The 13963-nt window shown below is 42.3% G+C and overlaps 1 protein-coding gene across 2 annotated transcripts in view; it reads left to right on the top strand.

Moving 5' to 3' along the window:
* caln1 (calneuron 1) overlaps window positions 1-13963 on the top strand; it is a 74022-nt gene that overhangs the window by 55955 nt on the left and 4104 nt on the right. For both annotated transcript variants that reach the window (XM_030396508.1, XM_030396500.1), the window contains exon 5: window positions 6575-6731. In XM_030396508.1, the coding sequence (XP_030252368.1) occupies window positions 6575-6731 (157 nt within the window). The remainder of the gene's footprint in view (window positions 1-6574; window positions 6732-13963) is intronic.

The following is a 13963-nucleotide window of genomic DNA, read 5'->3' as shown; positions in this document are numbered from 1 at the left end:
GATGTTCGATGAAAACATCCGTCAGCGACCATTTTTATATTCTTAATTACATGGTGCCTTCTTATTTTGGGGGGACCAGAAGCATCCTCATTTGCATTTGTAGTCCGAGTTGTATTGATTTATCATGTTTCTGCTGGTAAACGATCTGTGTGGAGAGCAACAGAGACGAAACACGTCGGGGGGGGAAATGTAATCTTGGAGTCCATCGGCTATCATCTGATGAAGAGGAAGCTTCGGGGAGTGTCAGCCGATATTTGAGGGCTTCTGATGTAGCCAGCAGATATCTTTTACTTTAATTGATTTCGATGGGTGTTAAAAGGATATTCCGGTGTAAATTTAATCCATGGTCTAAATCACTGTGAAACTGTGTTAGACTCCCTCTCGAGAGATCAAGTTAGCAGACCGCTAATTTACGGAGTTTTATCAACCTCAGAAACGACCGCACGACAACAATACACTGCAGTAAATGGATCCAAATATAAACCGCCACCAAAAAGCCACAAATAATGCTCAGAACAGCACCAAACTTCAGCAACAGTACAAATAGGGTCTCAGCACATAGTCCGGGGCATCTAACCTCCGCTAGCTTAGCTGGATTTCTACTGAAAAGCTGACTAAATTTACCACTCTTCTGCAGCAGCTTCCTGTTGACGGGAAGTCCCGACGAGTCGATTACCGAGTGCAGTAGAGTTCCGCGGCTCATGGATGAAAATGTATGATTATGACTCCATGGAAAAGCAATCAAAGTTCATATGTGTCTTACCTGCCAGTTTATAACAGTTATTATCGAGAGCGGACAGGGAAAAGAACGGAATTGAGCATTTCTAACCGCGCTCGGTAATCGTCGCGTCGGGACTTCCCCGACCCGGAAGCTGATGGAGGAGAGTTGAACTCTGTTTTTAGCTTCACAATAGAAATCCAGCTAAGCTAGCGGAGGTTAGATGCCCCGGACTATGTGCTGAGACCCTATTTGTACTGTTGCTGAAGTTTGGTGCTGTTCTGAGCATTATTTGTGGCTTTTTGGTGGCGGTTTATATTTGGATCCATTTACTGCAGTGTATTGTTGTCGTGTGGTCGTTTCTGAGGTTGATAAAACTCCTTTAAGATTGCTAATTGGACTGGAAACAATCACCAGTACATGGAAGAGGATGTCTTGGCCCGTTTTATCTGTCGTCTAAAGAATTAGACTGATGGCGTCTCAGATATCACAGATTGAAGTTATATTTCTTGTTGATATTGTGGGAATTCTTTTTAGCACGAATAAAAGATTAATTCAGCTCAGAGAAGATTGTTTGTTAGTAACAGAGCAGATCTCCGTCGTCGCATCCCGTCGTCGGCGCAGAGAAACTTCTGAGCTGTAACCGCAGCAGCTCTTCACAGTTCCTGACATTTCCAACTTTTCCAGAGTCATTAAAAGCGTCTGCGCCCGAGGCATGTGATTACACTTCAGAGGGAACTTCTGTGAAGACTGTGTGGCAGAAGGTTTCCTCTCTGTGCACGAGGTTCAATATAAAACTGTAGGTCACTCAACACTGGGTGTCTCACTAAAGATCTTTTTTTTGTGGGAGTCACTTCAGATCCTGAGGCTTCATTCTTCTCTGCTCCCCTTTCTTTCACCATATTCTCCGGTAAAGGTCACTCCATGCCTGGATGTGAATCTGGGCCGAGCAAGTCGTGGGATGTGAAAAGAGAAAAATAAAATGGCTTTCTCTTATCTGCCACTGGAGTTCTCAGTGAATGAATCTATCCTCCGGCTTGTCTCTCTTTTCCCTGGCAAATGAAGCGCCGGCAGACTTTGATGTCTGCCGGCGCCGGTGTCGTTAGGAGCAGCAAGGTTGTGCGAAGGTCGAGTAAACACAATTAGGCTGCCGACCCGTCTCTCTTGGGGAGAGGTGACACAGGAGCTGGCTGTAGGTTTAAGTGGCAGATGCTGCCGGGGCGCTCCAGGTGGATCTGTCTGTTTAGGACGGGGGTAGAGTTTCATCGAGGGAGAGGAGACGAGAGGAGGGATGAACAAAGCTTCTCTGTCTGCGGGGCGTCTCATTTGTTCTGATGCAAAAGAAACTGTGATGCTGCTCCACATGATGGGAGATATTAGATCGATATATATCAGCGATTATACTCACACCTGGTGAGGTTTCAGGTCGTGAATGTGGATGTGTGCGGACAGAATAATGATTATCTGAAACTTGACATGAGTCTTTTTCTGTTGGATATCTTGTTATATAAGCTTGTGATGCCGACGGCAGTTTGAGTCTGCATCTCAGCATTTATCAGTGTGAAACCTCCACAACTTTCCAACATCCAAACAGACCGTTTTGAGAACTGTTTGTGGAGACAAAAAGCAGATGTTTTTGACAGAATGTTGGGCAATCGGAAGTCACGTTCGAGCCCGTGTTTTCAACGAGACCTCGGGACTTGTAGCGTGTTAGTTGCGACCAAAACAGTTTTTTTTAAGCCGAACCATGAAGTTTTCCGAAGCCTAACCAAGTGTTTTTTGTGCCTACACTTAAGCGTTGTTGTTGAATGTTCTCTACATTTATCTGCAGAATATTAAATTTATTTATTTTTATCCAAAACCAAACTCTCAGCACATTAAACACCTACATACTCACATTCATAGCAAACATGTGGAATAATTATTTCATCTTCTTTTTAATTTACGTCTCACTAACACATACGTGATCTATCAATCTATCATTGTGTACCTTTTTATTAAACCTCTGTCCTGCCAACACTTGCATTTACTTTCTCCTCTGATTAACGACCCGGCAAACAAAGGATGAACCGCTGACCCCCAACTTTTAATTAGCTTTGATAATGAATCTTTATGGAGGCTGATTAACATTGGAGGCATGATGGGTATGAATGTTCATTAGCCGTCTCTGAGGTGGAGAGATAACGAATGCTATTGATGCTAAGTGTGATTTATGTCCAGCGTGATTTATGCAGTGATTTATATAATTATCCATGCAGCAGGCTCTGCGAGGAAGTCCAGCAAACGTTTTTTTTTCCTTCTCTGTCTGTTCATGTGTATAATTCATCTCAGTATTAATGAGCGCTACAGATGCACTCTGGGATTTGGGATTTGCAAATCAAGATGAAAATAAGTTGAAGGATGTTGGCTGAATGTGAGGAATAGATAGCATTCAAGAGTTTTTCCACTTCTATATCCTACCTGTCTTCACAGAGTGTCGGGGCCTAATGTCGATCAATATAATCGCCGGCTTGTGTCTCGGATCCATTTCCGTCGATGACGGCGCTCTCTGGGGGCTTCTTTATCTGAACCGAGCTGGAGTCTCTCTGCTTTTCACACCCTGGAAAATGTTATTTCAAAAGTAGAACTGTTAAGAGCCGTAAAATGAGTCCAGATCGACTGTTGGATCCACCCAGGCACTTTAAATCTGTCCTCTGCAAGCTCGTTTTTCATCACTCATAGAAGGACTCGACTCCACACTGACGGTTTCAAAATGCGGAAGAAACTTTTATCCCGAGGTTCAGTCCAGGCTGAAAAATACAAGGCCATGGAAGGATATAAAAACCTGCATTTTATTGGTAAGAGGAATGGTTTGCCCCAGACTGTCCTTAAAACTGGCATCAGGCCATTAAAGTGATTGAAATTTTAGATGAAGGGTCAGAACGCTCTCGTGTTCGGCTGAGAGTCTCTCCTGTGATTTGGACATGAGGCTGCAAGTCACTGTTAGTGGCTGTAGGGCTGCAGCTGAATCTTATTTTTGATAATTTTCTTGATTAATCGATGAGTTGATCGAAGGTCTGAGGTGACAAAGAACGAGAGAAAGCCAGAGATGTCTTGTTATGTCCACGCAGATATCAGGTTACTGTCATCGAGGAGGAGAGAAACCAGGAAATACGGCCTGCACGATATGAGTATTGAATATGATATGAAGAATATTGGAGTTTGCATATTATTAACTATACAGTTAATGATGACTAACGTTAGTTTTGAATTGTTGGTGTAGGTGTTTATGGTTGTACTGCAGGTGGTGATGGAGGTTGGTTGTGTTTCCTCTAGAAGTTGTTTGTAACAATGTTGTCTCTCCTGAATCCAAAATAAGTCCATACAGCAGAAGTGCTGTTTCTTTTCACCACCAGGTCTTCGTCCACCACATTTTCATCGCTTTCCTCTCCTCCCACAGCCATCATAACCTGGCAACCACCTACAAACCGATGCCGATTACTTTTGTCAGGGTAGCTAACGGCTAGCTGGGGCTTCATCTGATGATGATGATGATGAAAATTCAATTTATCAGGCAGCCCTACGGGAAATATTCACATTTAAAGGGATATTCTGGTGTAAATTTAATCCATGGTCTAACACACCGTGAAACTGTGTTAGACTCCCTCTCGAGAGATCAAGTTAGCAGACCGCTAATTTACGGAGTTTTATCAACCTCAGAAACGCCCGCACGACAACAATACACTGCAGTAAATGGATCCAAATATAAACCGCCACCAAAAAGCCACAAATAATGCTCAGAACAGCACCAAACTTCAGCAACAGTACAAATAGGGTCTCAGCACATAGTCCGGGGCATCTAACCTCCGCTAGCTTAGCTGGATTTCTATTGTGAAGCTAAAAACAGATTTCAACTCTCCTCCATCAGCTTCCGGGTCGGGGAAGTCCCGACGCGACGATTACCAAGTGCGGTTAGAAATGCTCAATTCTGTTCTTTTCCCTGTCCGCTCTCGATAATAACTGTTATAAACTGGCAGGTAAGACACATATGAACTTTGATTGCTTTTCCATGGAGTCATAAACAGACATTTTCATCCATGAGCCACGGAACTCTACTGCACTCGGTAATCGACTCGTCGGGACTTCCCGTCAACAGGAAGCTGCTGCAGAAGAGTGGTAAATTTAGTCAGCTTTTCAGTAGAAATCCAGCTAAGCTAGCGGAGGTTAGATGCCCCGGACTATGTGCTGAGACCCTATTTGTACTGTTGCTGAAGTTTGGTGCTGTTCTGAGCATTATTTGTGGCTTTTTGGTGGCGGTTTATATTTAGGATCCATTTACTGCAGTGTATTGTTGTCTTGCGGTCGTTCTGAGGTTGATAAAACTCCGTAAATTAGCGGTCTGCTAACTTAATCTCTCGAGAGGGAGTCTAACACAGTTTCACGGTGTGTTAGACCATGGATTAAACTTACACCGGAATATCCCTTTAATATTTCAGGAATCAGAAAATGTTGATGGTGTATCTTCTGAGTAACATCTTTTCCTGCCACTGTGGTCAGAGTTCGTACCTCAGCTTGTTCCTCTGCCTGCCGCAGCTCTGTGGGCTTCACTAGTCTGACTCTTTATTATTGTGCGTGTCCATCCATTCTCTGTGCAGGCTTTTCTGTTCAGGGTCACAGGGGGGTTATTGTCCATTCCAGCATGGAACAGGTGCTTAAGACTGTGAGAGCAGAGCACAGAAAAAGAGCCGGCTTACCCGGCGGGCTGACGGCTGGACCTCGTAGCCGCTCGGCTGCTTTGTTGAGGGGAGCTCAGGGATAGGTGGAGACGTCCCAAATGACCCATTCATGTCAGTCCAAAGTCTGTGACATCAGTTTGGATGGTGCTTCTGTGTTATATATTTTTTCTCTCATACTAAATCTGTCAGAAAGGTTTCTCAACGCCGTGCCAGATTTAGAAAAGGGGGAGAGGGAAAATCCATTATTTGCTAATTCTGTTGTCGTATCACGGCAGGCAAATAACACGTGTTCATAATCAGCTTGTAATCAGATGTGTACAGCAAAGACCGGCCTGATAAAATGAGTTGTGTTCACTGAGTCAGTAAATATGAGCGGCTGTTGATGCCAACATTCACAGCAAATCAGAGAAAATCAGTCTTTTGAGCTGCCGCTGGACTTTCAGTGAGTCTGAGAGTTGATTAAAACATCATCACACTCATTTCCCGCTATTGATGCCTTTTACTCATGTTCAAATTGTGTTTTCTGCTTTCGAGCACACTGATACGGAGACATTTTAAATCACCGTTTCATTACAGCTCTGAAGCATTTTGGTGACGTGGCGTTTTCATCCGCAATTTCAGAAACAAAAACTTCAGCGGTCGGTCTCGTATGACCTTCAAATCAAGCGCGTGTATGTGCATGTTTGAGTTGCGTAAATTCTCAAACCGAACAATAAATCAATCACTCTCAGGCTGTGACCTCTGCACGTTCAATTTAATCAATGCATCAACGCACTCTGATTAAAGTGAACGCATCGGAGCGCGAGGTGTGTTAGTTACCCGGGACGAGCGCGGTGAAGACTTTCTGGAACATGCGTCGCGATTTATGAGTTTGAGCTTTTTAGTGCAAATTATTTATTGTAAGTTGTTGGCAGCAGAAAGTCAAATTCAAGTTATTATTGGCTCTGTTTTATTAAAGCTGAAGCGCTCGTCCCAAAAATCGTAGAAGAGTTTCGACACATGAATACACACTCGAGTAAGTTCCTGCTCGGTTAATCCTGCATCCTGCCGGGAATACGGCAGAACAGTTCATTTATGTATAAGAAGCAAAATAGTGTCTCTTTTATGAAAATCTCCTCGTCTCATCTCTGTCCTCCTGCAGTTCGACATGCAGAGGATCACCCTGGAGGAGCTGAAACACATCCTGTTCTACGCCTTCCGCGATCACCTGACCATGAAGGACATCGAGAACATCATCATCAACGAGGAGGAGAGCCTGAAGGAAAACTCTGGGAACTGTCAGACAGAGTTTGAGGGAGGTGAGCGAAATGGCCCTGAGCTAACGTCACACACAGGCACTTAGGCAAATGTGTACATACATGTGTGTGTGTGTGTGTGTGTGTGTTTGATAGATATACAGTTCGTGGTGGGAGTGCGGTGAAAGAGAAAGTAATCCATGCTGTCAGGAAGAATTTGCGACGTACAGTCTACAGAGTCGCTGCACACCTGCTGATTAATTGATTTGGGGCTGGTGGCGAGGACCAGCGTCAGCTGGCCACCGATTCAGAAGTGGCTCAGATGAAAAATGCATGAACTCGCTCTGCAAAACCAGCCATCCAAAATTTATGGAGAGCAGCGGAGGGTATTCTAGGACGTCTTCATTCTCTTGCTATAAAAATGGGATATTGTTTCTCTTAAACAAATTCTATTTCAAACCATTTCGCAAGTATTTTTGCCTTCATACTTCCTTGGATTCAGATTCAGTGAGTCAGCTCTGTGAGTCTTTCGGGGGCTTTATCAGGAAATGAATCAGAGAGCAGTTGAATTTACGTAAAACATTTCCAGTTTGATGGAGAATGAAACATAAAGGCAGCCTGGTGTCACAGTGTTCAGTATGCGGTCCAGGCAGTTCTCTATCACCAACATATACGTGCAGGGCGCAGTGTTATCAGGCATCTGTGTGGCTGAAACTGAGCAGATGCTTGTTGCTGTTGAGCAACAGCCCTTATGAGTTCAGATAAACAGTCACTTTACTTGGTTTACCTCTCACGGTCCTCTCAACACATCCGTGCACGTCCTGCTGTTCAACTCTCAGACTGGGCCTGTTTTTGATTTTTTTGCCAGCGGATTTAAAAGCTTCAGTCTGTTTTAAAATGCAAAGTCAAAACAGATCATTAGGGAGATTAATGTGAAAACAAAATTGCAATTTTGAAATTTGAAAGCGTCAATCTTGAACCTTTGGAGGAAACCTTCTGGCAGTCTTGTGACATTTTCAGCACCGACTCACGCTGCGTTCAGACAAATGTCTAGGTAGAAATGTCACACTGAAAAATGTGACCGTTGAGCTGCATTGTGTGACGTTATGGAGTGTGTGTGTGTGTGTGTGCGCTTCCTAAAAAAAACTGCAGTCTTGTCCATTTCACACCAACAGCAGTCGCATTATTTTTGGATGTAGGCTGAGTCATGACGTTACCAGTTCCTACGTAACCTGAAGGCAGCACGGTCGAGCTGGGTCTCAACCTCGTTTGTTATGTGAGACTGTCTTCATCAGAGGTGTTATTATTATCAATAATAATAATAATAATAATACTGTGTGTGTGAAATTCTACTGCACTGAGATTTTTCTTTCCAGTCAAGGTCGTGAATATTTCTTCTGTTGGCCAACACGCGAGGCCAGAGAGCCCTTAATGTCCCTCTTTACCAAACACCACCTGCCTCTGAGTCTGGCCCGTCCTGGAGGGAATTTAATTGGCTGCCGGTGGTGTCAGCGAGGATGGACACAGATCGCGCCAGCACTTTATCAGGGTCTTAAAAACTGGCGTGGAGCGATGACAACATGATGCTCGTGCCGGGTTTATGATGAAGACCGACCACCGCGGGATCATCCAGAGCGGTCACATTTGTTCACTCCAAGGTCCGCGAGCACCACCTGCCACACGGGGACACCAAAAACTGCTCAGTCACGGAGAAATCAATACGTCGTGTCACAGTGCGATTCATACTGAGCACAATTCATCATGCTACTCTGGTACTTACTGCTTCAGCTCGCTGATATATGAGGTGGGATAAAAGGCTCTTGATTTCCCTCTGGCTTCACCTCGCTCTGGAATCAATACGGTGTGGAGCTAAATAAAAAAAAAAAAAAAAACAACAGAACACAGAATGTAACCACTGATCCATAGAAGTTCGCCGGGCGCTGATTCATTGTTGAACAAATTGCACGAATAGCGTAAAGTTCAGAGAAACATACGGGAGCAGCAGATGTCCGCGGAGCGCCCGTCAGCCAGACGCAGGCGTGGAAATCAACTTTGATCCGTGAATGTCACAGCTGCCGTACACGTGTATCAGTCTTAGCAGCATGTTCATACTGTGCATGTTCGTAATGCCAGCTGCACCAGTTGAAGTTGTAATCATTTACTTTTTCAGTTATGTAAATATCAATTTTTCATTGCTGTTCTGAGCTCAGTGCTGCGGCATGCTGCTGAGGTTCTGGTTCTATTTCTGGCGTTCATTCCGGTGCAGCTTCCTGCCAGCAAAACCTCCTCAAGTCGTCCGTCCAAAGCTCCTGAATCAGCGGTGTGAAGAACAACAACACTCCCTCGGCGCTCCAGGGTTCCTGTGTGGACTGCTAGCTGCACGGCTAACTAAGCTAACGGCAGCTAAAGTTAGCAGCAGCTTTTATTTGGATGAAATGCAGTTTGGAGTATGACCTCATGGACAATTCTTAGATACACATTTTAACATTTCCAGCTTCAGGAGAACTAAATTACTCACTGAATTCACTTGGAAAAATTCGACTAAATTGTTTTGAGAGTGGCCTGAAGATCCTTTTAGGAATTGTGGTATCATTTCTTTCTCCGGTACTTTCATCCTGTGGGTCTGGGTGGGAGTTGAACCTGACTGCTTCCTGAACTTTGAGGCTGCAGATTTTTTCTGTTAGAAGCAATAACTACGGTTTTATCGATATCAGTGCAGCAGAGTGTCAAATGCTCTTTAAAGACAGCGACAGTCATTTCTGCAAACTTCTGAGACAAAGGAAACTTTTCGAATCATCCTTCATGTCTTTTTGTTCATGTCCTGAGGGATGAATGTGAGACTGAGTTGTAAAATTACATTTTTTCGTTGGAGGTAGACGGCCATAATTCAGCCGCCTGGAAACCAGCGTACACTTCATTACCTTCATGACCACAGTGGTCCACTGAAGAAAACCCTTTGTGGATATTTGGCAGCGGTGTAGTTACTTTGGGCGGTTGAGGAGGTGTTTTATGAGGCTGACGGCAGGTTCAGGCGACTGGACTGAGAACTAATGTCTAGACCACAACTCTCCTCCCATTTCCACGGTCCACCAGCAGCTGAACACATGGACTTTCCATTGACGCCCTCCTCAACTCACCCCGACTTATACAACTGTATAGATAGATACATGCAATCTCTGTAGAACTGTGAAATACAAAATGTTCATTATGCATTGTGGTTATAGAACTGTGTCACTTTAGTTCTGATGCCTCTTTATAAACCACGTAAGCAAACAAGAGTAGACTGACTTTTTCTATATACTGCAGTTAATCTCGACGCCTGTCATGGGGTCGGATTCCAGATGTTAAGACTGTTTTTACGCCAGAGTGCTGAGGATTAATTGACGAGTCTCGTGGCTGCACACACTGGCCGGGTCACGATCTTCAGCAGGTGGTGTTAGTTCAGAGAACACAAAACAATCCAAGTTCCTTGTAGCGAGACGTGTTTTTCTCCATATGAGACATTTGAAAGAGAATTTCAAACCGTTTCTGTCGTCTTAGAATTTTTTTTTTAAAGATGATTTTAACCTCTTCAAAGAGAAAAAAGCACTTGGCTGCACACATCACAGAAAATCTAGTGGATTAATGAAAAAGGTTACATTGTGCTAAAGAATCTGCTACGTAATCTCAAACCAGAGGACAATCAGACTGAAATGATTCAGTATCAGAATTGGAAGAGGTGATCAGAAAAAATCATCAGCATGAAAATATTCTCAAAGTACAGAAAAAGCACTCATCATGCAGAATTGCATATTTAGCATAATGTTTATTATATTGCTCGATGAAGAGGGTAGTCATTTTAATGGTGCAGCTTGTAAAGGTGGAGATATTTTTTAATTATACCTCAGGGATCATCATAAAGTTTTATCTTGAGCTGTAATGTTACACCAGATTTTTTTTTCCTTGATGACGTTTTGTATTTTTAAGCTAACTATCTGCAAAGGAACGAGTAACAAAAGTAAATGTTACGGAGTGAAAAGTACAATACTTGCCTCTGGATTGTAGTGGAGTAGAAGTATAAAGTAGCAGAAAATGGAAATACATAAAAATAAAGTACAAGTACCTCAGAATTGTACTTAAGTACAGTGCTTGAATAGATGAACACGGTTGCTTCAAAGTTAGAAAAGCAGCGTGTGGCGAGGCTGGTTTCACCTCCAGACCCACAGGATGTTCAACAGGTGAGGCTGTGATTGATATTGACAGCTTCAAGGTGTGTGTGTGTGTGTGTGTGTGTGTGTGTGTGTGTGTGTGTGTGTGAGGGTGGCATTCCTGGAAAAGAGATTTGTTCATTTTAATTCAGGTTTTAAAGAAAAACACATTGTCTACTACGGCTTGTGAGTTACATAACCTCGGGTAATTGGCTGCGAGCTCATTCTTAGATAATCCATTTGGCTAAAAAATCACTTCAGGTCATGTTTTATGTGATGCGAGAGTCTGGAATAGTATTTTTCAAGCGGAGCTCGCCTCCTAATGACACCGTCTGAACGGCCGAGCCAAGAACGATGTAGCAATTCCTGCCCTACTTTCCACATTGCATTTTCTTTGGAACAGCAGTCAAGAAGCGTTTTTGATGACTTCAGTGCTTCTTGAATTGAGAGTTAAAAATAGAGCGCCGGAGAGTGCGAGCCATGTGGCTGTGGGTCATTGGCCCAGCTCCTCTAATTACCTCGGCTCGGTGAAATTGTCTCAGCCGCTCGCAGTCCGTCGACCTGCCGCAGGGAGGAAGAGCTGCTGAGTTACCGGTCGGCGCCGGAGACTGATTGAACCGGAAAATGATCTCATAGTGAGAGACGAGACCGCTGCTGTGTGAATGTTTGTGTCAGCTCAGACTTTTATATACTGTCCTTAAGTTCAACATGGTGTCGTATCTTTAAAGGGAGACAAAAATGATTGATCATCTTAAAGTGGATCCATCGTGAACACATTTGTTTATTTTACCCTGTGCTTCATCATTTGAAGTGAGAATTTTTTCTGGTGCTCCATTTTCTTAGTTCTAAATTTTCTCTTTTTTTTTATTTGTGCTCGACACATGAAAAAAGAAATTCACTCAGCTCAACGCATGAAATGTTTTTTTCTTCATGAAATGAAATAAAAAAACTTTTGAAAATGCTGAAAATATTTTTTTTTTTACTCTGAAACACATGAGAATGTGAAATTGAATGTGTCAATAAAAACATTTTTAAAATGAAATGTTTTTTTCACTCTGTTCTCACACATAAGGATACATTTAATTTGCCTCTCAAAGCGACTGTAAAAAAAAAAAAGATTCAACAGGAAATTAAGGCGCAGTGTCTCTTTCTGTAATATTCATTTTGACCACAGGGGGCTAAACTGCACCACGACTCAAATACTATAAAAGGGTTGGACTGTTTTTCTCATGTGTTAAGACGAGTATGAACGTTTTTTATCATGAGTGCCATGCACAGTGCCGACCAACAAATCAGAAGCAGTTTGGGGTTCAATATCTTGCTCAAGGACACTTCAACTTGCAGACCAGGGGAATCAAACCAACAACCTTCTGATAACAAGACGCTGGTTCTACCACTGAGCCACAGCCTCCTCACTTGTGATAAAAAAAAGTTTTCACTCGGCTTGACACATGGCACATGAAAATGAAAATGAAAAAAAAACATTTTTGAGAATGAAAAAAATGGAGCACTAGAAAAAAAAATCTGATTTGCAAGTGAAAAAAACAAAAAAAACAACAAATGATTAAACTTATTCGGGTGTTGAGACGATTTTTTCACTCTGTTACATAAATTTAAAATAAAAATAAAAATTCACGAGTGAAAATGAGTTTTTTTTTCATGTGTCGTGACGAGTAAAATACTTTTTTTGACGAGTGAGAATTTTAGTTTTTTTATACTCGTCTCTACACATTAATTTTTTTGTTTTGTAATCGGTGAAAAACTTTTTTTTTATGTGTCACAACAAGTATAAGACTTTTTTATGGAAGGGGGGGGATTTTTTTTTTTTTTTTATACCTCAATTAAAGATTAAATTGTGAAAAAATTAATACTGTAATACTCATTTTGACCACAAGGTGCTAAACTGCACCACTACTCATATAATGGGGAAAAAAAAAAAATATTCAAAAGAGAGAATTTTTTTTTCCTTGGCTTGACACGTAAACAATTAATTAATAACTTGTGGATAAAAGGATAAAAAAGATTTTTGATCGTCTCGACACATGAAAAGAAAAAAAAATCACTCTGTTTCACAAAAGAAAAACAAAATTTGCAAACTTAAAAAATGGAGAACCAGACAAAATAAACATCTTCCTTCCTTTCTTTTGACATCTGATGATCTTTGTCAATGCAGATAAAATTAAACAGGTAACTAAGTGATTTTATTGTTGCACTTTGAGAACGTCAGGGGACTCACTAGAATCAGATTTAAAAAATATTGGTCTCAATCATAAATCTTCCTCTCCTCCTAAATGCTTCCCCAATTTCTTTCACACCTCTCAACTTAGAGTAGTTTAACAGACTTTCTTTGAAAAATGCTGAGCCTAAGGTCCAGTCAGAGATCGTGAGGGTTGTTTTTCAGACTAGAAATCCCTCTGACAGACTTTATACGGCTGTTTACACACTCTGAGTAATACTCCTCATGACAAGTAAACTAAACATCATCAGTAAAAATCAGTGGAGTGCGGGCGTTTTCCTCCCGGCTGATCACTTCCCAGTTACCTGCTGCTCATTCAGCTACGATCCAGAGCAGAGCTGTTAATCTACCTGGCAACACTGATGTGAGATCACACCTGAGGTTTATTTCCTTTGGCCACAGCTGCAGTGGAAAAACTCACTTCACAGTTCAATCGTGTGGCCGAATCAGAAGATTTGTGATCCAAAGTTACCTGAATGCACAAATAACAAAAAGTTCATCTGCCTGTTGTCGCAATGAGGTAGAATCCAACAGTGTGTTATTCCGGCCTGTGCAACTTCAGCTGTATGAAATGAGCACATACTGTAGTATCTTCACTCACTGCTGAATTGTACCTTCTCTGCCATGAATACATCTTAATAATATATGAATGAGAATAGATGAAAATGAGCCTCTGTAGGTCCTCAGTTTATTTTGTTATGCTGCTGGTGTTCCAAGCACCAGATGTCAATATCCGTCTGCTAACGACCCAAACCAATTAAGTTAGTGTTTCTCCAAACAAACCACCAAGCTAATCTCTTGACAGAAGAGAGACTCTTGCATTTTAAGGCATCCTAGCGCAGTTGTTTATGTTCAAATGGTTTAGGAGAGCT

This window comes from Sparus aurata, chromosome 2 (genome assembly GCF_900880675.1).
Source record: "Sparus aurata chromosome 2, fSpaAur1.1, whole genome shotgun sequence".
NCBI lineage: Eukaryota > Metazoa > Chordata > Actinopteri > Spariformes > Sparidae > Sparus > Sparus aurata.
This window is presented reverse-complemented; position numbering and strand designations above follow the sequence as displayed.